General features: G+C 49.6%; 2 protein-coding genes across 3 annotated transcripts; both read right to left on the reverse strand.

The window, feature by feature from the left end:
* Positions 1 to 6,847: 6,847 nt before the first annotated feature.
* GSTM3 (glutathione S-transferase mu 3) lies at positions 6,848 to 10,393 on the reverse strand. Of its 2 annotated transcripts, XM_068540450.1 has the most exons (8): positions 10,305 to 10,393; positions 9,831 to 9,906; positions 9,426 to 9,490; positions 7,942 to 8,023; positions 7,764 to 7,864; positions 7,544 to 7,639; positions 7,345 to 7,455; positions 6,848 to 7,045 (listed from the first exon to the last, which is right to left on the reverse strand). In XM_068540450.1, the coding sequence occupies exons 1-8, from the start codon at positions 10,350 to 10,352 to the stop codon at positions 6,947 to 6,949; spliced, it is 678 nt and encodes a 225-aa protein (XP_068396551.1). In that variant the 5' UTR covers positions 10,353 to 10,393; the 3' UTR covers positions 6,848 to 6,946. The 2 variants fall into 2 exon arrangements, with proteins under 2 accessions (XP_068396551.1, XP_068396552.1); XM_068540451.1 differs by lacking the exon at positions 9,426 to 9,490 and having other exon boundaries at positions 10,305 to 10,372.
* A 2,397-nt stretch (positions 10,394 to 12,790) lies between these two features.
* On the reverse strand, positions 12,791 to 22,972 carry EPS8L3 (EPS8 signaling adaptor L3). Its single transcript, XM_068538114.1, has 18 exons — positions 22,942 to 22,972; positions 22,719 to 22,783; positions 20,822 to 20,980; positions 20,388 to 20,537; positions 20,244 to 20,299; positions 19,689 to 19,828; positions 19,486 to 19,601; positions 19,104 to 19,224; positions 18,957 to 19,018; positions 18,638 to 18,712; positions 18,169 to 18,317; positions 15,136 to 15,217; positions 14,866 to 14,900; positions 14,180 to 14,363; positions 13,866 to 13,994; positions 13,488 to 13,561; positions 13,068 to 13,200; positions 12,791 to 12,816 (listed from the first exon to the last, which is right to left on the reverse strand). The coding sequence occupies exons 1-18, from the start codon at positions 22,970 to 22,972 to the stop codon at positions 12,805 to 12,807; spliced, it is 1,773 nt and encodes a 590-aa protein (XP_068394215.1). The 3' UTR covers positions 12,791 to 12,804.
* Between the last annotated feature and the right edge of the window lie 1,263 nt (positions 22,973 to 24,235).

Genomic DNA, 24,235 nt, shown 5'->3' on the forward strand with positions numbered 1-24,235 from the left:
AGTGGGACTGTCCTAGAGACAACCCCACAGCCATTGCTGGGCACAGACACTGGGGCTCCTAACCCTGACATGTGGCACTGGAGGCGAATGTGTCACTACTGTCGCCTCCAAAATCCTGATCCCTCCACCACTACCCGTGCCAGATAAATTCTCAGGGCCTGCCTCTTTGGAACTGAGGTCCCGTACCACCGTGTGCAGTTAACATAGCCTGGGTCACAGGCCCATGCCTCAGCCACAAGGGAGGCTGGAAGAGCAAGTGAATTAGTTAGGGTTAAGTTCTCCTGTATATAACTAAATAATAACAGTGGCTTAAATAGGACAGAAGTTTATTTCTCATGTGAAAAAAGATCTGGAGGTAGATAGTTAAGCACTGGGAATGTTGGCTTCATGGTAGGATTTTTTTTGTTTTTTGTTTTTTTTAATAAATTTATTTATTTTTGGCTGTGTTGGGTCTTCGTTGCTGCATGCGGGCTTTCTCTAGTTGCGGCGAGCGGGGGCTACTCTTCGTTGCGGTGTGTGGGCTTCTCATTGCGGTGTCTTCTCTTGTTGCGGAGCATGGGCTCTAGGCACGCGGGCTTCAGTAGTTGTGGTGCGCAGGTTCAGTAGTTGTGGCTCGTGGGCTCTAGAGCACAAGTTCAGTAGTTGTGGCGCATGGGCTTAATTGCTCTGTGGCACGTGGGATCTTCCTGGACCAGGGCTCGAACCTGTCTCCCCTGCATTGGCATGTGGATTCTTAAGCACTGCGCCACCAGGGAAGCCCCATAGTAGGTTTAATGACTTAGTTTCTTAACTTTATGCTTCATCATCCTCAGCAGGTGTTTTCCATTCTGTCACCTCATAGACACAAAACGGCTGCTAAAGCCCTGTCACATCTGTGTTCCAGACAGCAGGAGGGAGAAAGAGGAATGGGGCTTGTTCTTTCCTTCTTAAAGAAACTTCCTGGAAGTAACATATAACACTTCTATTTATATCTCATTGGCTAGAACTTAATCATTTTGGAAATGATGTCTTCCACCTGGGAAGTAACATGCCCAGCAGAAGTGGAGCTTCTGTGACAACAGAAGATGGGGAGATGGGATATCGAGTGTCAACTAGCAATCTTTTACCTTGGGGAGGTGGGACCTATAATGTGAGAAATTCCCCACCTATAAGAATGATGTTTAAAAGATGCAGAGGATAGATGCCTAACAGAAACATAACGTGCATTTCCAAACAATCACGTGCATTTCCAAACAATCATCCCTACAGCCACCACAAGACACTCATGCAACCATCCCTGTACCAACAAAAACACGTGCACCCTTTCACCCAAAACAGGAACCACCCAAAGTGTCATCAACTACTGCATCCAGTTCCAAGTTTGGCATCTCGGGGTGACATTCAGATTGATATTTTGAAAATGACAGACTAAAGCATAATGTCAGTGACTTCCAGTTCATCCCATATGAAATAGTAAGGGAATGGGAGGTGTAAAACAGGGAAAATTAAGCGAGCACTATAATTTAATAGAAAACAGCCTGCACTCAGATTTGCAGATAAGCTGTTTTGCATTTATCTACAATGCTTATAGGACGCCCTTCTTTGGTGAGAGGATTCCAAAGAGATGCTGCATAATAAGGCTTTTATACTAAACACTGATACCTGCAAACTAAAATTACTCCCTGGATCGGCTCTTGTGTCCATCCCTCTGGTGACCCCACTTCCAGATTCACGATCGTCCCACTTTATTAGTCTACCACCTGATTGATGACAGACACAGAGACCAGCCTGCTCTACATGGTAACTCAAGACTTGGAAGCAAAGAAGAGGGTCCAGTCCTGGTGGATTCCAGAACATGCCCATTGTCCTTTTCCTATTTAATCAGATCTGGCTTTTCCCAGACTCCCCTTGGTGGGGTAGCCACACTCCCTGAAAAAGCATAGTCCTGCCTAAAAGGCCCAACAGCCACTCTGCATTTCCTACATTCTTCTACTTTTCTTCCCATTTTAAACATAATTTTGGAAGGAAGCAGATACGGTTTCAGTCACAGTTCAAAAAAAAATGTTAATACAGTTGGAAACATTACACCACAGAAGATAAGATACAGATCTCTCATTTTCCCTCCAACTTCTCACACAGCATGAACATTATCCTGTTTATTCTATTCCCACCCCTCGCCACCACTGTAAACACCCGCTCTAATGACAGTAACCTCAGGTTGGCCCTGGGTCTCCATGTGTCCTCTGCACTGCAGCACCTATTTATTTGAAATTCAAACATACTCACATCTATATAATCTTTTCTTCTGGATTTAAATCTCACGTGTGAAGCACCTATAGTTATTTCTATTGAAAATCCCCCAAAAACACTAAGAGCTCATGCCTGTTGGTCCTCAGCAATGTTTCATTACAATTTGGCCTAAGCAAGGAGCATGGCAGACCACGAAATCTCATCACCCACCCTCCAGACTCAGAGTTCTTTGCTGATCCCCGGGACCTCCCTGAACCTGAACTGTGCTGACTCCAAGCACTTCGGCCATCTGCTTCAAGAACAGGGCATTTCGTGTTGTCTCCCAACCAGAACAGAGAGAAATTTTTAAAGCTCCTTGAGAGCATGAAGCACTTTTCTGAAGCAAGCTCTTCTTTTCTCCTTCCATTCTCATTAGAAGGAAGGGAATCAATGCATTGTTGTGTCTGCTTTGTGTCAGGCTCTATACAAGCTCCAAATTTAAAAAAAAATTGGCTTAAGTCACAGTCCCTGCTCTCAGGCAACGTATAGTTTAGCAGCAGAGAGACAGACATTTAAACCAGCAATTAGAGTTCAGTGTGGAAAGTGCTGATGGAGGAGAACACTGAATCCTATAGGAACAGGGATTTTAAAAGTCAGCGCATTTAAATTAGCTGTGGGCAGGTGGAGGAATGTCGGCCAGGATAAACCACACCCCAGTGGCTTAAGGCATGTTTATTTCTTGCTTATGCTTCACGTCCACTGCGGTCAACAGGCCCTGGTTTTCGTGGTCAGAGACCCAAACTGATGGAGGCTTCTGCTTGGCACCTGCTCTCAGTCGTGACAGCAGTCGGAAGCAGATATGGCCGCCCCCACACTGGCTTTTAAAGCTTCTGCCTGGAAAACGTGTGTAATTTCCACTGCATTTAATTGGCCAAAGCAAGTCAGAATGTTACACGTAAATTCAAGAGGGTAATGAAGCTTCCCTAAAAGGAAAACACTCAGAAATCTTTGGTGACCATCACTAACGCTTCCCACAAGGGTTATCAGCTGTGGCTCCTCTAGGCAGGGGCTTCTCAGCTTACCTTACACAATGAATAGGCAGTAGGCAGGCTTAGTTGGCCAGAGCAAAAGCATTCCAGGCGGGGGGGCACAGCAAGTCCAAAAGCGTGAAGATAAAAGAGAACATGGTGCTTCTGGATAATTTATATTTACAAATTTATATAGCATCCATCCATTCCAAATGTTTTAAAAACACTGGCTTACTCCTTACAAGGTCCCAGTGAGGGAGGGTTCATTTGTCAGAGAAGGTACAGAGGCACAGGAGGCCAGAGTTTACTGTAGCAGAGCCAGGACCCGAACCCAGGTAGCCTGACTCTAGAGTCTAGGGAATTCAGTGCTCCAGGGCAGGGAAAGAGGCGGGCGCCTGCCAAGAGATGTAGCTGGAAAGGAAGCAGAGGTCAGATTATGAAGAATTTTGTAAACTGGGGGAGATTGTCTTTTTCCCAAGGCCTAAGAAGCCATTAGCCATATTCAAGCAGGGGAGTGACATGAGCAAGCTTGCACATTAGAAAAATCACTGGCTAAATGTCACTTCCTTCCCTCTCCCTTACCATCCACCTGAACTCCTTAAATCCCTTTGTACCCACATGGCTCATTGCGCCACCTAGTCCTGCAGCTGAAGGATAAGGAAAATGCAATTTCTGTACCAAGTCCAGGTGTTTTCATAAGCCCTTAAACTGTCTTTAAAGGCAGATCCATGCCCATACACATCAGAGTTCCTCACTCCACCCATCCCATCAATGAAATAACTCTACAAATTTTTCTTGAATCACATAAGTTATTTCCTTCTGAACTGGAAATGCCTCAATCCAGTTGCTCAACAATGAATACAAATGAATTTCCTTAATACTTTTTGGGGAACTCCTCCAACAAATTCAATTCAGCTATCACGAGTTTTTTGTCTTAAAAAGTTATTGATACTACTTGCACAAACCCATCACTAGTCTACTAGTTTCACACTTGTGCGATCTCTGTGCCTCTGGGATGATAGGGCGTCCACTTCCCTTCTTTCCTTGAAGGCAACCACTGCGAGAGTGTTCTCTTCTTGTCCATCTTAGAATTAGAGTTAGGGGCAGTTGGGACCTGGGGGAGCCACATCTCCTGTGGAATGCATCTGTTCCTCAGTGACCTTCTCTGCTTTCTTGGTTTTGGATAACCGTTAAATGGATTTTCCCTAACAAACGTAATAACTAGAAAAATTTGGAACATGTGATTTTTCTACAGTTTATCTGGAATTCAGGTGCAATATGGACCTATGCTTTTAAAAGCTCTCCTTTACAATTGCCATGGTGCTCTCTTCTGTCATCACTTTTTCCCAGGATTCTTTTCTCAGGGGACTGCAAGGCCAATTTCTCATTTCCTTGCCTCTTCCCTGTGGTGAACAGACTCTAAAATGGCCCTCATAATCCCACCTTCTGGTACTCACGATCTTCTGAAATCCTCTCCCCGAGTGTAGGCAGGACCTATGATTTCTTCTAATAAACTGCAGCAGAAGTAATGGGATGTCATTTCCTTGATTATATTAAATAGGACTGTAGTGTCCTTCTTCCCAGGAGACTCTTTCTACCTTACTGGGTTTGGGGAAGCAAGGTCATCTTTGTTGGGCCACAGGATATGATTTGAGTTTTAGAAGATATTGACAAACTGTCCTCCAAAGTAGCTATACCAATTCACAAGTTCACCAGCAAGAAATCCTTATCAATTTCCCAAGCTTTGCCAACACTTCACAAACTTTAAATTTGTTCAGCTGAAAAATGGTCCTCTTACTGGTATAATTTGCAGTTTCTTGGATTATAAACATTTTTTAAACTTTCTTTGGCCATCAATATTTCTATTTCCATAAATCATCTGTTCATAGATTTTTGTCCATTTTTAAAAAAAATGGAGTTTGCCTCCACAATGAGCTATCACCTCACACCAGTCATAATGGCCATCATCAAAAAGTCTACAAATAATAAATGCTGGCGAGGATGTGGAGAAGAGGGAACCCTCCTACACTGAAGGTGGGAATGTAAATTGGTGCAGCCTCTATGGAGAACAGTACGAAGGTTCCTCAAAAAACTAAAAATAAAGTTACCATATGATCCAGCAATCCCACTCCTGGGCATATAACCAGAAAAGACGAAAACTCTAATTCAAAAACATACATGCACCCCAATGTTCATAGCAGCACTATTTACAACAGCTAAGACATGGAAGCAACCTAAATGTCCACTGAAAGATGAATGGATAAAGAAGATGTGGTAATATAGATACAATAGAATATTACTCAGCCATAAAAAAGAATGAAATAATACCATTTGCAGCAACATGGATGGACCTAGAGATTATCATACAAAGTGAAGTAAGTCAGACAAAGACATATATATCATTTATATGTGGAATCTAAAAAAGATACAAATGAACATATTTACAAAACAGAAACAGACTCACAGACATAGAAAATAAACTTATGGTTACCAAAGGGGAAAGGCGGTGGCAGGGGATAAATTAGGAGTTTGGGATTAACAGACACTCACTAGTATATATAAAATAAACAGTAAGGACTTACTGTATAGCATAGGGAACTATATTCAATTAAAAAAAAAAAAACCTGAGTTGCCTTAATGATTTGAGTTCTTTATATAGTCTCTATACTGGTCCTTTATCTCACTTGTCATTTCATTTTGTCCCAAAAAATTTTTATGTGGAATAATGTTGAATTTGTAAATCTTTCCCTTTACAGCTTTTTAAAATGTCTTAGAGAAATGTTTCCTACCCTATGATCACAAACAGTCATACGTTTTCATTAATACTTCTAGAGCTTTGTGTTTAACATTGGGCCTTAAACTCCAGATGACTTAATTTTAGTGAATGGTATGAAGTATGGGTCTATTATTATTATTTTTAATACATTTATTTTTATTTATTAATTATTTTTGGCTGTGTTGGGTCTTTGTTGCTGCACGCGACCTTTCTCTAGTTGTGGCGAGCGGGGGCTACTCTTTGTTGCGGTGCGCAGGCTTCTCATTGCGGTGGCTTCTCTTGTTGCGGAGCACAGGCTCTAGAACGCACAGGCTTCAGTAGATGCAGCGTGTGAGCTCAGTAGTTGTGGTACACGGGCTTAGTTGCTCCGCAGAATGTGGGATCTTCCTGGACCAGGGCTCGAACCTGTGTCCCCTGCATTGGCAGGCGGATTCTTAACCACTGCGCCACCAGGGAAGCCCAGGGTCTATTATTTTTAATTGTTAAGTAACTGTCCCACTCCTATATATTGGTTAGTCTACCAGTTTGAAATATCATCTCTATCACATATATAAGGGTCTGTTTCTGAACTCCAGTTCTGTTGAGTTCATAGTACCACACAGTTTTACTTATCTTCACCAGGTCTTCACAGGGGCTCTAGTCTCATTTAACACACTTGTCATCTACAGCTGTGCAATCTCACCTTTATTTCTAGTACTCTGAAGGGCTGGGCAAGAACCTCTAGTCCTTAAACTCAGGTGTGGGGTGGGTGAATGTCAACGTTGCAGTGATTGAAATAACATGTCCTTACTCTCCTTTGGCCTTTAGTCCCGAGAGACATCCAGCTGGACACCAGTAGCCTCAGTGCTATTTATTGAAAAGAGCAGAGAAGAGAAAGTACAGGTCCCCTAGGGACAGGATGGAACAAAACAAGCAGTGCAAGTATGCCTCCTGCTCAGCATATTCTCTTGTTGCCCCACTGGGCCATCTTGTTGTTGATGGGCATCTTAAGGAAGCGGTCAGACTGCATGTAGGCAGCTATTTTCTCCAAGGCCTGAAGGGAAAGCACACCAAACCTTATAAAGACTCTAACCCAGCCAAAAGACCCATTCCAAAACAGCAACACTCACATGCTGCCTGACTCCACCCCCAAGCCCCTCACCCCTGCCATTTCTTGTAGACAGTGCCTTCAAGGTTTAGAAGCCAGGGCGTTCCCAAGACTTAAAGGCTTAGAGGTGTCCAACCTTGATCCCTTTAGGCAAAAGCTGGTGTTGGGCAAGAATCTACCATAATGGGGTCCCTCGGGGCCCGGGGGAGCCTGTTTTTGTAAGAGAAAGGTGCAGGGAGCATCACCTCAAAACGGCACATGAAAGCCTTCAGATTTGGAAATTCATCCAGGCACTTGGGCTCAAAGATATGGTTCTGATCTAACACATCATAGGTGAGGAAATCCACAAAGGTGAGCTAGAGGGATGATAAGATCATCAGGTCTGGGAGTTCATTAACACCTGCAGAGATAGAAAGGGATCCCCTCCTTTTCCTTTCTTCCTACCTTTTCCCCTGCAAACCATGAGTATTTCCCCAGGAACAAGGAGAACTGTTTCAGTTGTCCAGGTAGCTGTTCCAAGTACCGAGGCTTCAGTTTTTCCTGGGAGAGAGGTAAAAGGGAAAGTGAGAATAGCTGTCATCATCTGTATGCGAATGGAGCAGAATTAACCCTTGGGTTCCTAAATGCTCCTTTTTCTTGATGCCTTCCTGCTAAGGAAACTCACGTGGTCAGGGTTGTAGCAGAGTTGTATCAGTTGCATGCGAAAATCCATTATTTGGTTCTCCATCATGTCCACTCGAATCTTTTCTTCTTCAGTCTCACCACCTGTAGGCCAAACTGTCATTTGGCCTTATCCACCCCCAGGTGAGCAGCCCTCACCTCACCAGCCCTACCCCACTCACACATATTGTGCTTGCGGGCGATATAGCGCAAGATGGCGTTGCTCTGGGTGATCTTGTTCTTACCATCCATGAGATAGGGCAGCTGGAAGGAAAAGGACAGGCCAAATGAACCACCCGACTCTCTCTTGCCTACCTGCCTCTCTCTCCTGAAAGATAAGACTTGCAGGGAAGTGAACAGTAGAGAGAAGATGCTGTGTCAGGAGAAAGAAGAGAGTAAGTAAAAGTTAGTAACTGGGTCTGCACCTGATTCTAGACAGGGGTGCTTAATCTGTGTGTGTGTGTGTGTGTGTGTGTGTGTGTGTGAGTGTGTATGCGTATGTGCAAGCCATGACACTTTCTTTTTTTTTTTTTTAATTATTTATTTTTGGCTGCATTGGGTCTTCGTTGTTGCACGCGGGCTTCCCTTAGTTGTGTCTAGTGGGGGCTACTCTTCGTTGCAGTGTGTGGGTTTCTCATTGCGGTGGCTTCTCTTGTTGTGGAGCACGGGCTCTAGGCATGCGGGCTTCAGTAGTTGTGGCACATGGGCTCTAGAGCACAGGCTCAGTAGTTGTGGCCCACGGGCTTAATTGCTCCGTGGCATGTGGGATCTTCCCAGACCAGGGCTTGAACCCATGTCCCCTGCATTGACAGGCAGATTCTTAACCACTGCGCCACCTGGGAAGCTCTGGACCCCTTCTTAGAATAAGGTTTTTAAATGCATAAAGCAAATTACATATATTTACACGATTTATATAATATTAAAAGAACAAAATTGTAAGAGCAATATGTGTCTATGAATGCATTAAATAACGAGAGGTAATAACTATCATACTGGGCTTCCCTGGTGGCGCAGCGGTTGGGGGTCTGCCTGCTAATGCAGGGGACACGGGTTCGCGCCCTGGTCTGGGAGGATCCCACATGCCGCGGAGCAACTGGGCCCGTGAGCCACAATTACTGAGCCTGCGCGTCTGGAGCCTGTGCTCCGCAGCAAGAGAGGCCGCGACGGTGAGGGGCCCGCGCACCGCGATGAAGAGTGGTCCCCGCTTGCCGCAACTAGAGAAAGCCCTAGCACAGAAACGAAGACCCAACATAGCAATCAATCCATCAATCAATCAATCAATAAAAAAATAAATCTTAAAAAAAAAAAAATAACTATCATACTTTCAAATTATGATAAGTACAAATAATATTTATAATATCTGCAACACATTAATATAATACAAAAATATCCATTTTCTACTAGTGACAAAGTCACAGGCATGGCTAATAATCAAGGTCACTGATTGCCTATACTCACATCAGAAGGAATTGTTAACTTTTAGTTAGTAGTTAGTGGAAATGAAAATGTAATTTTTTCTCCATCCAAGTTCAAGGACCCCTGAATTCTATCTATTCTATCCAGGTTAAGAGCCCATATTCTAGATCCCCCTAGAATAGAGAGGAAAGGAGCAAGGATATACTTGAAGGCCTTCCCTTCTGTACCCTCTTCTCCTAAAGCCACCTACGTTAGGAAAGTCCAGGTCTAGTTTGAATTTCATATCCAGCCACTGGCTTTTATCATAGTCAGGAGCTGTAAGAGAGAGAATGAAGTGGTATCCAACCTCCTTAATATCCGACCTGAGGAGAGTGGAAAGATCTAAAGACACACCCTAATTCCAATACCTCACATACCTAGGCCCCCAAAGCTTAACCATTACTCATAAAGTGTTAAGACAGGGTTGGGCTATGGCAGAGGGAGAATCCCCAGCTCTCTCCCCACAATGTACACAGCAGAGAGCTCCCAGGTGATTGGGGCAGAAGTCCCACCCGACCTCGTCGTGATGCCACCCTCAGGGCAGAAGAAGACAGGGACAGTTGGAGGGCCTGCTCGGCTTAGCGCGGCGTCGCACTGGCACCCAGAGGGGCATTACCTTCCCCGCACGTGTATCTTTTCTCTTCATAGGCTGTATCCGTGAACTCCAGGAGCATGCGGATGGCATGCGCCAGCTGGGGAGTAAAAAAGCTCCCCGTCAGCACCTGCACAGCTCCCAACGGCACCCCCAAACCCCGCCCGCCAATGCCCCGCCCCCTTCCGGCCCAGGGTTGCCCAGACGCTGCATCCCGCCGAGGGGGTAGTTAAGCGGCTCCTGAGACCTACTCCGTTGGGCTTGCTGCCCTCAGCCCCTCTCCCCCAGGCCAGCGTGTCCAGAGGCGGGGCAGGGGTCGGCCTCCGCCGCCCGGGAGCTCGGCTGGGGCCGGCCGCGCTGCGTTAAGCGTCGCGGCGTAGTAGGTTTGGCCCCCGAGTAGAACCCCCCCTTCTCTCGGAGACCACTGACCGTGAGCCCCCGGCCACCTCCGCGTCCGTCTACCAGGCCGAGCGGCTTGGCAATTGAGACGGCACTCACCCCGCGAATATCCCAGTAACCCAGAATCATGGTCGACTCCGACGACATCTCGATGCTGCGTGCGGGCCTTCGCGGACTGGGGGTAGATGGCCAACGGGAGGGGCTTTATACCCGACGTAAGTAGGTGGCACCAACGTGCGCGCCTGACTCCGCCCCCACCGTCGTCTTCCCCTCCCTCCGAGTGTCCGCCTGGCCAGGCGCATGCGCGACTTCTACAGTCCCTGGGGTTGGGGGCGGACCATCCCCGGGCTAGGCAGAGGAGGAGAGTGACCCGGACCTGGGTTTGGGTCTCTGCATTCTCCACGCGTGAAGCCGAACTGTGTTTGTTTACTAGTGCCGATTAGGGTGGGAGGAGCCCTAACAGCCTAGGCGGTGAGGGCCCTGGTTACCCTGGGAGAGTGCGATTCATGCCATAAATATCTAGCGGGGGGTGGAGGGTTTCGGGGGAGGTGGGCAAGAACCAGGAGGGGACTGAGACTGACCACCAGGGAATCTCTATCTTTGGCGTGTGCATTGGGGGTGGATGGGGAGGAGTTCGGAGCTGCTCGTTAGGTGTCTGGCCTGGCCTCTACAGCACAGCCACTTAGAACACAGAGCCCCTGTGTTCTAAGACGCCCTAGCCTGGGTTTGGGAACTCACATTTCCCCCTTAGTTTGGCTGAAGCAAAGATGAGGCTTTTTAAAAGGACAGTTCACTAAAAGAAGAAAGGAAAAAGTACAAACACATTGGGACAGACGCATTTATAATGCCTGGATTTCTCTTCCTAAGATAACAGGCCAGTCACAAATTAACTTGGGTATAAGACTAACACTTACGGAACGCCTATGATATGCTAGTCAGTAGTCTAGGTATTTCACGTATGTTACTAATTTATTGCAATTTAAGCTTCACAACAACTTTGTGAAGTAGGTTTTATGCCCTTTAAGATTATTGAGGCCTGGAGAGGTTGGGTGAGTTGCCTTCCTAGGTTCAAGTTTCCATGGGTGGCCTGGGATTCAAACCTAGGTCTGTCAGCCCAATTTGTGCTAGTTCCTTTGCGCTTGCATATCCAGACAGTCTCACCTCATCTCAGTCCTTGCGAGGAAATCTGGGGAGCATACTTTTTTTATCTGGTTCTGGAGGGTTTCCCTGTTTCTAGGACTCCTTCAGCTCCATGAAGCCCCAGAAGGCAATGTGTCAATATCTCCTCTCCCCGTTCCCCCAAATTAACTTTTCTGGTTAACTTTTGCCCTTGACAGTCAAACCTTAAGGGTCTCACTTTTGTTCTATTTTGTGAGGGAAAATGTTTGCTTTCTTATTCAGTGTTACCAGCTAAGAGAGATGGTTTTCTGAGGCCAGGAACTTGAGGGGATGACATAGGCAGTCGAAAAATACAATATTCTGGCAGTGTTAGGGTCATGGACAAATTCAATTAAGAGAGACTAAGGGAACATCTTAAGGGCCCTTAATCCATAAGTACATCAAGCCTTATCTGTAGACTAAATCAATGAAAGTACAACCTCTGTTTTGTAGGGAGGGCGGTCTGTGACAGTTCTGAGATTAAAGAAGGCTATGCATACTAAATATTAGAAGCCACAGACAGTCCAGGCTCTTCACTTAACGTTTGAGAGAAAAGGAAACCAGAGAGTGAAACGACTTGCCAGAGTTCACACAGGCAGTCCAATGTTCCAGTCCAGTGTTCCCTATGCTCTGCCACTAAGGAGACAAGCTGGGGAGGGGGCTCAAAGTTAGCTCACCGAACAGGAGGGGACAAAAGTATTAGAAGAGAAAGTTGCCGAGTAGAGCGTGGAGCACCTGACATGCTTTTTTTAGTGCGTCTCTGGATCATCAGCCAGTATGGCTGATCAAAACCTACCACTGTCAACCCCAGTACTCCTTGCTCCTGTGAAGTGTTGTGCCCTCAACTGTGCTGGGTGCCTTGGAATATACTGGAAGAAATGTACACAGAAGGATAAAGATGTCGAGTATAGCCTTATTTTGGAGTTTGTTTAGAAACTAAGGAGAGCTTGGACCATAATTCTCAAATTCTGGCTCAGCTCCAGTGAATTCCCACTCACATTCAAACAGTCTGGCCCAGTGATGGATGTAGGGCTGCTGCTGTTTCATGCCCAGCATTCCAGCTCTTCCTGACTCTCTGCCTTTGGCCTCCATCAGGGCCAGAGGAAGGTGCAAGAGAGGCGCATGACAAGCTTGAAGATACTTTTATTGGGGAGGAGGGGGGCTAAACAGAGTCCTGACAAACCTAGGCTTAAGTGCTCCAGGCTCAGGAAAGAGATGCAATAAATAGGTGGCAACTGCGGAGAGCTCTCAACACAGCAAGAAGGGGCACTATTTGTCTCAACCTCTGGGCTTGCTCATCTTCTTTGCTGTGTGAGCTGGGGTGTGGGGTTCGCTGCAACCTGGGGGCCTGAAAGAAGAATTCTCGGGGCTCTAAAGAGTTATCAGATCCGCCATCTTGCTTGTGAGAAAGTCTTGGTCTTGGAGGTGTTTGAGTTGCTGCCTAAGGGTTCATCTGAGGAAAGAAAAGGTTGAGGTGAGGCTAGTGGCAGGTGAGGGACCCCAGAGCTGACGCCAACAATCAGCTAGGAGCTTCAAGGCATGCCTGAGCACATGAAATCAAGCTCCTGGGGGACTGTCCTGTGGCCAGACCTGACACATTGAGTGCCACCCCAGGGTTGGGGCTGCTGGCTTGTCCACCTGACACTCTCACTCAGGGATCATCCCACATTTCCAGCGGGGGTCAGGATCCCAGGGTGGCCTCACCCCCAGCATCCTTCTGACAGCCTCCAGCCGTGCCAGGACCTGTGGGGCCTCCTGGGGACACAGCATCTGTAGCTCCCCAGGTCTCATGTGAAGCAGCTGGCGCCCCGTCATGGACCCGAGTGTCTTCACGGTGCTGGGAACAGAAACAGCAGAAACTGTCAGTGGTGGGGCGAAAGGACCCAGGCCTGGTGTCTGGGTGGAGAAGGGGCTGTTTGGGCTTGGAGACTGGGGTGACAGAAGAATGCACAGAAAGGGTATCTGGAGGTCAGGGAGTAAGAGAAACATATTGGCTGAAACTAATTTCATAGCTCCTGAGGTTGAAGGGAGAAGTGCCCTGGAAGAGACTCTTGTGATGGGGAGGGGTGCCTGATTATTATCTGAGACATTTACAGAGGTAAAGCCATGGGACTTGGCACTCACACAGTGGAGAAGTTCTCTGCCCGCAGCCAGGCTGTGACCTCCTCGGGCCTTGAGCTAAGTCGAAGCCCTGGGGCCTAGAATCAGGGGAAGTGGGGGTCAGAGGCCATTTCATCTCAGAGCCACCTACAGCCACCATCATCTGGGTCCCTTCTCTGGGCTTCCATCAGATCACTTGTCTCACTCCATGGTTCGCTTGTCTGATAGGCACAAGGCTTGTTCTCTGCTCTGGTCCCACGAATAAACTCAGGATACAGTAAGCGTGTGATAATACTGATTAAGTTGAACCGGGACCATCTCCTCCACTTGTCACTGAATCCTCCCTGCCCCCACCTCTGACTCAGGCTTTATAGCTTCTGAATAGTCTAGGCTGGGTAGTACCTGAAGGGGCGACTCGCTCTGGCTTCCAAGGAACCCCGACTGCAGGGGCTCCAGGATGTTGCTGGGGATGTAGCCACTCCGTCCCACTTCATTCTTCACCAGCCACCACCGCTTGCTCTGGTCCAGAACCTGCCAAGAGTCACTCCAGCAGTGACACGAGCCTCTGTCCGACCAGCCTTGCCCCTCCCCGACCAGGCTTTCTCCCTCCTGGCCCTTCCCCACCTTCCCTCTCCCTCTCTAGGCCACCCACTCCATGCTCCCAGCAGCTCCCACCAACCACCACCTCCTTTTATCAGCTCAAGCCCATGCCTCACCTCCAGTACCTCTCCCCGGAACACAGTCAGTTCCCGTGGGTTCCTAGCTTCAAACTCATATAAGACTTGCATTTTCAGGGCTGGCTTGACAGGTCCGGGTCTGGAGGGCACTGGGTGGGGTCCATGGTTGTGTGTCTCCTCTTGAGCAAAGTGCAAGTTGCTCCCTAACCTAGGGCTTCCCCCGCTACCCCCAGAGACAGAGTCAGGATGGCTGGAGAGTGGGGCCTCAGAGACTGGGCCCCTGTTTCAGCCCCAGAGCCCCAGATATCCCCGCCTTGGAGTCTAACGGTGACTTTTGGGCTTCCACAGATTTTGAGGGCAGGTCCTTGTTAGGTGGGCTTGGAGTGTGGGTTTCTACAAGCAGAAGGGGTCTGAAATGTTGATTTCTCAAGACTCTTCCAGCAGTGGAATTTTCTGTATCTGAGCTCTCCTTTGAGCACTTAATACTCAAGCTCTGGGAAATCAGAGGTATGTGTGGGGAGTATTGAAAGAAGAAGGGGTTGGAGCCTAGGAAGGTAAAAAACTGCCTTTTCACCCAAGGTAGTGGAGGGGTGTGCCTGTACATGTACGTGCCTGGCTGAAAGAGAGCCCAGAGGTCAGTGACATGTAGAGTCCACAGATCCACAGGATCAGCCCTGTCCCTCCCTCCCCAGAACCACATGGTCCTGACTAAACCCAGGGCATACCGGAAGGAAGTAGAGTCTTGGTATCTTGAAAGTGCCTGTAGAGGCAGAACAGAGTAAGAGCAGGATGTCAGCCAGCGTGGTGGTAGGGAGGTGGGGTGTGAGACCACAGACCCACCTGCACACAGCTGCCTCATATCCCCTCACCTGTCTGCCCACCACACAGAACCCACCTACCACTTAGGTGTCATGTGACCATGGTTTGGACTGAGATAGTGGAAACCAGCCAGAGACTAGGGCTTTGAATAGGACTCTGTGCTAAGCTCCCCTTACCTGGTAGGAAGGTTCTGGAATCTGCCAACCGTCATAGAATGTGGGTTGGTAGGGCAGGGGCTCACTGCCTGTCCAGTTGGCCCTGGGGAAAGAACAAGGCTGAGTCCACTCTGTGCCAGGCTGTGGGATGTGGAGAGGGAGGAGATGACAAGGCGTAGCCTGGGGAATCTTCTAGGTAGTGGAGGACGTGGCCCACGTGCACTGATCAAAGGCCCTAGGACATCCACATAGGAGCGAACAGCTAAGCATGTACAAATCCCACAGTGCAGGTATCCGTGGGCCAGCCTCACCTCGGCCCGTGAAAGTGCAGACATATCAACACCAGAAGAGATGAGCACTTTATCTCACTGATGGGGGGTTTGAATGAAAGTGGTAGAACCGCAGAGCGTTAGGGCTGGAAGACCCCCGCGGGGTCTAACTGGTTATAGTTCCCCAGCAGCAGATCTCTTTCTTTCTAGTGGGTTAGTATGTGGAACTCCCCCTTGTGATCACAGCAGAGCGCTCTGGCTGGCTCTAGGGTGGGAGCTGGTACTTGCCACTCAGCCTCCCCCTCACCCATCACCTAGCACGCAGGAGGAGCAGCACAGTTTGTGGTCTCCAGTCATGCTCTGCTTGCCGGCCTGGGGAATGCCAAGTCCCCTCTTCGAGGAAGTCCCCTCCCTACGTCTCGGAGGCAGAGGTGAATGCTTCCTCTTTGCATGCTGCTGAACTCCAGACACCCTGGATTATTGCTCCTCTCACGCTGAATTGCACATGATTCTCACATGTCTGTGTTTCTTACTTATGTTGAACTCCTTGAGAGCTGTATCCATAGTACAGTGCATGGGACACAGGAGGCAGCTAATTTATTCAACGGGGACAAGTAAATTATTCCCCCTTCTGAATCTTTTTTATTGGCTCCTTTTCTTTGCCCTAAAAACATGCTCAAGTCTTCCCTTGACTCTGTTACTGTGCCTTTTAAGCTGTCATTCTATTACCTTGTCTTTGTCCAGTTTTTTGCGGATGGGTCCATGTGCCCTGCCTACATTTCCTTACCTCTGGTCCTTTCATTATTCCTTGCAACCTGACTTTTACCTCTGCCATTACTCTGTTGAAACTAGTTCTTCTAAAGTCCTGATAATCTCCTGACTGCCAGATCCAAGGGCCTTGTATGGTCTATATCCTTCTGGATTACCACAGAATTTAGGGTTATTTATAGTTTTGGGTCAATTTGCCTAAAATCAAATAACCTGAATAAAATTTACCTGAAATTTAACTATTTTGAGAGTTTTTACAACTCTTTAGTTATTCTATTTTCTGTGTTTCTGTCTTTCATTTCATTCATTCGTTCATTTTTGGTTACTTTAAGAAATGAGAAAATATCTTAGGCCACATCTGACTTAATTTTATATTTAAAATAATAAACAGAGACAGAAAATAGAATAGAGGTTACCAGGGGCTGGGAAAAGAGAGGAATGGGTACAGAGTTTCTGTTTGGGATGCTGAAAAATTTCTGGAAATGGATAGTGGTGATGGTTGCACAACATTGTTAATGTACTTAATGGCATTGAATTATACACTTAAAAATAGTTTAACTAACTTTTATCCTATGTATATTCTACCACAATAAAAGAAATTGATTACATTAAGTTATAATTTATGGCTTTAGATGAATTGGACACAAAAATCCTTTAATGGGGCTGAATTGGAAAAAGAAAAACTGCTCATTAGGCAAAAAGAATCCTAGAACCACTGGTTTTTTTCCCCGTTGATTTCTCTTTCTAAAACCCTCTTCTTGGACTTCCCTGTTGGCACAGTGGTTAAGAATCCGCCTGCCAATGCAGGGGACATGGGTTCGATCCCTGGTTCGGAAAGATCCCACATGCCGTGGAGCAACTAAGCCTGTGCACCACAACTACTGAGCCCACGGGCCACAACTACTGAAGCCTGCGCGCCTAGAGCCTGTGCTCCGCAACAAGAGACGCCACCGCAATGAGAAGCCCGCGCACCGCAGTGAAGAGTAGCCCCTGCTCGCCGCAACTAGAGAAAGCCTGCATGCAGCAACGAAGACCCAACACAGCCAAAAATAAATAAATAAATTTATATAAAAAAACCCAACCCTCTTCTCTCTTGGTTTTCATGCTTCTGCTTTTTTGTTTCTCCTTTTAACTCTCTGGAATTTCTCTTTGTCTCCTTAACCCTGTTTCCTTTCACCACCTTGAAGTTTCCCCAGGCCCTTCTCTCATGGGGAGAGCAGACCATGCTTGTTAAAGTGAGCTCTGGGGCTCCCACTGCAGTGCTTACCTCCAGGTGGCCCCAACTATCACTTCTGTACTGACTGTTCTCAAACTCTTGTAGCCAGGTCGGACCTCTCCCCCAAAGCCCAGGCCACTCTGTCTCTGCGAAGGTTCCACTGACACCTCAGCTCAGCATATTCAAGCTGGTTTCATCCTCCCCTCCCCACAGCTCTCATCAATTTGGCCTTGCCGCCCAACTGCCCATCTCACGGGTCCACCCGCGTGGAATATCTCTTTCTCTCTTAGCTCCTTGGCTGGTTGGTTGCAACTCTTATTGATGTTACATTTGCAGCATCTCTTACATCAGTAATTGTTAAAATCTGGGCAGGAATTGAGACAGAGTTTTCACTTTGTCCTTGACAAAAATGAGAAAAATTTTAGTAGAAGGTTGCCAACTCTCCTTCCTTGGGAAGAATTGTTCTTTTTTTCTGAAATAATGCCTCCCTTCAGTGGTGGGTGATGGTAAGTGGTGGTTTTGTTTTGTTTTGTTTTCATTGTTTGTACTTAGCCTAATTAAAAGTTGGACACTCCAGGTAGAGTCCTTCAATTTGTTTTGAGATATTTCATAGAATAGAGGTTACCAGGGCCTGGGGAGTGGGAGGAATGGGTACAGAGTTTTGTTTAATTGTTTAATGGGTACAGAATTTCTGTTTGTTTTAAGACACAATGTAGAGCCTGCCACCTCCTGCCCTGTGTGTCCTGCCCTATGCCCCCATGTCCCTTGCCTCTGATTCATTCAGGCTTTGTCGTCACTTACTGGCTGGTGGTCCAGGCTATGCCCAGCCCCTTCCAGAGGTTACTCTCAGGTGGGCTTAGACAGGACTGCAGCAGGTCAATGGCCTTGGTGGTGAGGAGGGGTGAGATCACTTGGGCTGCTAGGCCAGGCTCAGGGCACTGCTCCAGGATCTGGGGCGGGACAGAAGGTTTCAGGAAGTCTGGGCTCTTGCAGGGCCAGACAGGAGTGGGAAAGGGCCCGGGGTCCCTGGCTTCCCACTTTTGCAATACCACGTTGCCCCAGGCCTGCTCCTTCCTGCCCCCATTGGTGTCCTTGGGGTCAAGGACAGTGCATAGTGGGGATGGTGTCTTGGGGTCAAGGAGAAGAATGTGCTGGGGTGAGCAAGGGGGAGACCCACAGACTCCCTCTGCCCCCTACCTCCCACCCTGGCCTCTGTCTGATCTTAACTTCAGCAGGTCCCTCTGCACCACCCTCTCCTCCCCCGACTCACGGAGTTCAGAGTTTGGAAGAGGAGGTGTACGAACACGGGGCCGCTTGTATCCTGCAGTATCATGGCCAGCTTTCCCTGAGGACACAAGGCGAAGCCTGTTACCACCCTTCCTGCCACCCTACTTTCACCAGGACCCCAGGGCCCCATTGTTCTGGGCCTTGATGGGGAGCCTGGCATTTCTCCAAAAGTCCCAAGGGTGGGGAGGGGTGGTTCCAGGGGAGAAGCTGGAGAAGCTTGGGATGTCCATGAGACAAGAGAGGAGGGGACTGCTGAGGTGGGGTGGGGGGAAGGGCTGGGGAACTTGTGGGGAGCCACATACCAGGAGGTTGAAGCTGTACTTGATCTTCTGGAAGCAGTCGATGTAATGTGCCTCTGTTATCCCTACAGAGAGAAGTGGGAAGGTGGCGAGTCACAGATCATCCCAAGACTCTCCCCCCACTCCTCTCCCCTGGCCCTCAGCACTCACCCCCCTGATTCTTTATCTTTTTCTTCCCCTGTCTCTTCTTCTTACGACTGGTGTTTGACTGGGCCTCCTTCAGCTTTCCCATGAATAGCTCGATGTCGCTTAGGATGTGGTTCAGCACCTCCTGGACCCCAAACAACCCATGGCCTGAGTGGGCAGTTAGGCCCACCCTGGAACTCACAACCCTGACCCCCCGCCACCTCCTACCACAAGCCTGAGCCTCAGGCCCAGCCCAGGGTCTGACCAAGGCTCCGTGTCCCTCCTCAGCCCAGGCCCTGCCTTGGTCACCCTGGCACCTGGCTCGTTGGGGTGAGGGAGACGACTGGTGTCCTCCCTTGGGCCGGGACCAAAAATCCTCAACGATCCCAAGACAATCTGCAGTTACCTTATCCCGTTCTGGGTCCCCGGGGGATGGGGACCTCCTCGAAGGAGGCAAAGTGAAGGCACTTGACTTTTGGATGCTGGAGTGGTGTGGCAGGGGCCTTGGGGTTGGCGGTGTGTCTGCAATGGGAGGGGACCATGGCCCAGAACTTCTTTGATCTTTGATGCGAATCCTCTCCTCCCACTGGCCCCCACACCCAAACTTACTGTGCTCTGGGGTCATCCAGTGGTGCTGTTCTGGAAGGGGTCTACACTCCAGAGGAGGTACCTGCTCCTTAGGGATCGGCCTTTCCAGGAGAGGCCCCCTGCATCTGTCCTGATCTGGGCGAAGGGCTCCGAATCGGGGTCTGTGAGCACATGGTGGAGACACAGCTTTGACAGGGTTCTTGGGACAGAGGTACTGCCCACCCTTCTGCCCCAGGACCCGAGGGTACCACTCCCTGTCTCCAGGAGCCCGACCAGCCCTGCTCCCTGGTCTCCATCTGAACCCTTCCCTGACTCTTCCCTGCCCCATGTGCCTGCTCTCTGGGACCAGTTCGTCCCACATCAGCCTCGGAGGCCAGCCTCCAGAGTTCCCTGGGCCCAGCCCCAGCCCCTTCCCCATGCCCATCTGTGCCCTATTTCAGCCTGGCCCCTCCCCAAGTCAATGACTATGTTATTGGGCCACAGGCTCCTGGGCTCCCCCAGATGTGGGGCAGGGTCTGGCCCACCCAGACCTGAGCTCTGAGGTCCTGCAGGTGGGCTGGGGCAGAGGCTGCCTACCTTTGCTCTAGCTCCTCCTCCAGAGCCTTCTGCAGGCTGGTCTTCAGTCGCTCTGCCTGCAGGAAGCAGCAGTCAGACAGGCTGGGGATGGGGGGTCAGGGAGGAGTGGGGGCGTGATGGTTGTTGGATTCCACACCTACTCACCCCCACTTCCTGGCACTGGAAAAGCAGAGTGCTAGTGGCTCGCAGGCCTGAATCCTGCACAGTGATGGACAGGACAGAGTTGTAGGAGCAGGTGTTGAGTGCCACGTCCATGACCTTGATGCTGTCCAGGCGGTAAGATTCCAGTTCCTCCTGGGCCAGGCAGAGAGGTCAGCTGTGAGGTCACTGAGAGCCAGGCTGACTCCTGGGAGCTCCTGACCTGGGTTGCTCCACCCTTCTAGTGGTCTGGGGTGGGGCATCGTCTCCCCTGACCCTGTGCCTCTGTCCCCCATTTCTTCCTAGTCCTGGGTATGTATTGTGTATGCGAAGGGGTGGTTGCCGTGTGGGACATGGATCGACGGTGTTCATGCCTGGTGCTTGCTTTCCCACGGCCTGGGTCAGCTATGATCCCTTGCGGGGAATGGTGGGAGGCTGACCTTTGTCTCGATGTCCAGCAGCTGGAGCCAGCCATCCCTGACCCGCAGGAGCAAGTCCTGGCTCCACACCTGGCCCTGAGCATCCATTTCCTGCAGCTTTTGCAGGGCATCCTTGGGCTCCTGGACTCCCTGCGTCCCCAGCTTACATGTCAGCAGGTGCTGAGGGGAGAGGAGGAGATGCAGGACTCGGAGAAGGTTTGGAGAAGGGGATCACAGGTGGGAATGAGCAGGGCTGGGGGCTGGGGGAAAGGCAGCAGAGGGGGAAGACATGTCCCTGGCCTCCTTGTTGGGAAGTGCCAGGCAATCCCTATAAAGCAAACTTCAAGGGCCAGTGTGAGGGCCAGAGGCAGTCAGGCTAAGATGGGGCCCCCAAGTCAGGGTCTGATGGGCTGTAGGAGGGGGTTTAGGACTCTGGAGGAAGGACAGTCATGGCCTTTAACAGTCCAGGCCAGCTGAGGGGGCTAGATCGTGGTAGATGTGGGCTTCAACTACCCAACAAATAAGTCTGAACTTCTCTGGGTGGCATATATATAGGACGCTCAAATTCTGCCCCTGGCTTCCTCTGCCCTCTTTGGAATCACCATCCCAGCCTGGTCCATCTCCTCCCTGACCTAGCGTTCCTGTCTCCATGCCTTTTCTCATGCTGTTCCCCATGCCCAGAAGGCACGTCCCACTTCTGCTAATCCATCACCTCCCAGTCTCTCAGGAAGAAGTCAAGCCCCCCTTCTCTCTGATTCTTGCCTGGAGAGGTCCATACTGACCTCTGTCTCCACTCAGGCCCTTGCCCCCTGCTAGCCTGATCATTCCAGCAGTGTTTTTATCCTTGAGGAGACCCCTCCCTTCTCTTATCCAAACACTGCCTTCACAGGTCACAGTCCTGCCCCTCACCCTCCCCACCAGGCCCTTGTTGGGGGGAGGTCGTCTGCCTCCTGCCCCTTGATCCCACCACGCTGCCCTCTGCATAGCTCCCAGCTCCTCTCCCTGTTCACACGGCTGGCATATTCAGGAGCTCTGACATCATGAGCAAATGCCCTGGCATCCTGAACATGCCTCCTCTTGCTCTTGCCTGCTAGAACTAACTGAAGCCGGTTCCTAACCCCCATCCCTCCATGAAGCCCAGTGCTCCTGGGCCCAACCCAGCTGGCTGGGGGGCCCTGAACTCTGCCGCCCTCTGGAGCCTCCAGACGGTTGCTCCAGCATCCCTCGCTGCTTCTTCTGCTTCTTCTCCGGGAGGGCCCTAAATCTGCGGCTGCCCAGGGGCGGTTTCTACCCCAGACCTTCGACCTGACCTGGTGTCTTCTCTTCTCTGCCACATCCTTCCAGTCTGAGCTTTTGCTGTGGTGTCAGCAACTCTCCAGGCAACTAGATGTGGCAGAGCTAGTGTTGTCTTCCCACGCAGGGCCAGAGCTTCCATTGTAGGCCCTAAGCTGCGCAGGCCTGCCCGGCGAGCTCAAGCCCAGAAAGCTCCGCTCTCACACAGTGGTCCTTTCAAGTCCTCACACAGGGACCGCTAACCTCACACATTCCTTCCTCCAGCTGTGCCAGATCCTGGGCAAAGAGCAGTTTCCTGGGGCAGGGGGTGGACTGGGAGACAGGGGGGGATGGGGTGGCGGCAGGTGCCTCCTGACCCGTCCCTCTGCTGCTTTTTCCTGCCCGGGGATAAGACGTCCACCACCTCAACCTCTAGCCTGGCCTTCCCTGCCCATCTTCCTTCCCCACATTTAGCAGATGCTCAGTTAGGCTTGCTGGGCCCGAACCCACCTGCTCTGACTGGGTCAGGCCATTGGCTTCTGTGGCAGAGACTTATCTCAGATGTCTGTTTTTTTGTCAGGGCAGTGGACACATGGGAAAACTTGGGTTGAATCAGGAAACTGTCTGGGGCCCCCGGGTTACTCACCTCCACCCTGAGCTGCAGGTGGGTGGGCTCTGAGGTGAGATTCTGCAAGTACTCCTTCCGGTGCACTGCCGTGGCACAAAGCAAGGGCGTGGGGGCAGAAGAAGGAGGTGAGACATATACAGCAATAGGGGGTGGTGAGCATGGTGAGGGAGAGAAGGGAGGGCAGGGGGTTCAGGGAGCTCAGTGGGAGGGAAGGGGAGAGGGCACTGGAGGGACGGCTTACAGTAAATGGCTCTGCTGCTGGGCCGGGACATGTTGACGCTGCTGAGATGACTCGCTAGAACCCAAAATGAACGGAAGAGGCAGCAATCAGGGCTGGGGAGAGGGATACCGGGGCAGAGCTGGGTGGGAGAGCTGCTGTTGCAGCCCATCCCTGACCTGGGCCTGAGGCTTGGACCACAGGTCTTTCTGGACCCTTCTCCAGACGTACCCTCTGCTGAGGAGACCTCCGTCTTGGCTGGCCCTTGGAGACCCCCAGGCAGGCTCCCAGTTTCCCATTATTTGGCCAATAAAGCTCATTCCAATGGGCTCAGGAAAGCTGGGTGGACAGGACCTTGGGACCAGATCCCATCCTGGGCCTGAGTGTAAAAGATGCCAGATGGGTGTGCCTAGCTTCTGGAGGGAAGGAATTAGGGTCAGCAGCCTTCCCTGCCAAAGCAAGCCTCTTGTCCAAGCCTGTTTCAATATTAGGAGGAGGCCAATGTTGGCTCTTATGCTGGGGACCCGCTCAGGAGGGGTGTGTGTGTGTGTGTGTGTGTGCATGCACATGCATTTGTATGCACGTTTATGATGGGGCTCTGTAGGATGTGTCAGTGATCTGCACTTTCCTGAATGTCTTACTAAATCTTCTGTCTCTTTGCCTTTCCAACCTCTGAACCCTCTGCTCAGAGGCCCTCCCCACACAACCCTTTAAATTCCAGCTCAACGGAATAGACATTTTTCCAAAGAAGCCATACAGTTGGCCAACAGGCACACGAAAAGATGTTTAACATCACTAATTATTAGAGAAATGCAAGTCAAAATCACAACGAGGTATCACCTCACACCTGTCAGAATGGCTATTAACAAAGAGGCAAGAGAGAAAAAAAAGTTGGTAAAGAAGTGAAGAAAAGGGAACCCTCGTGCACTGTTGGTAGGAATGTAAAATGGTGCAGCCACTGTGTAAAACGATATGGAGACTTCTCAAAAAATGAAGAATAGAACTACCATATGATCCAGCAATCCCACTTCTGGGTATTTATCCAAAGAATATGGAATACACACCCCTGTGTCCATCATGGCGTTTACAATAGCCAAGATATGGAAACAACCTTAGTGCCCATCAACAGATGCAGGATAAAGGAGATGTTGTATATACAATGGAATTAGCCATAAAAAAGATGAAATCTTGCCATTTGCATGGACCTTGAGGGTGTTACGCTAAATGAAATAAGACAGAGAGAGAAAGATAAATAACATATGATTCCACTCTTTTGTGGCATATAAGAAACAAACAAACAAAGCAAAATATATGAACA

This window comes from Eschrichtius robustus, chromosome 3, assembly GCF_028021215.1.
Source record: "Eschrichtius robustus isolate mEscRob2 chromosome 3, mEscRob2.pri, whole genome shotgun sequence".
NCBI classification, from domain to species: domain Eukaryota; kingdom Metazoa; phylum Chordata; class Mammalia; order Artiodactyla; family Eschrichtiidae; genus Eschrichtius; species Eschrichtius robustus.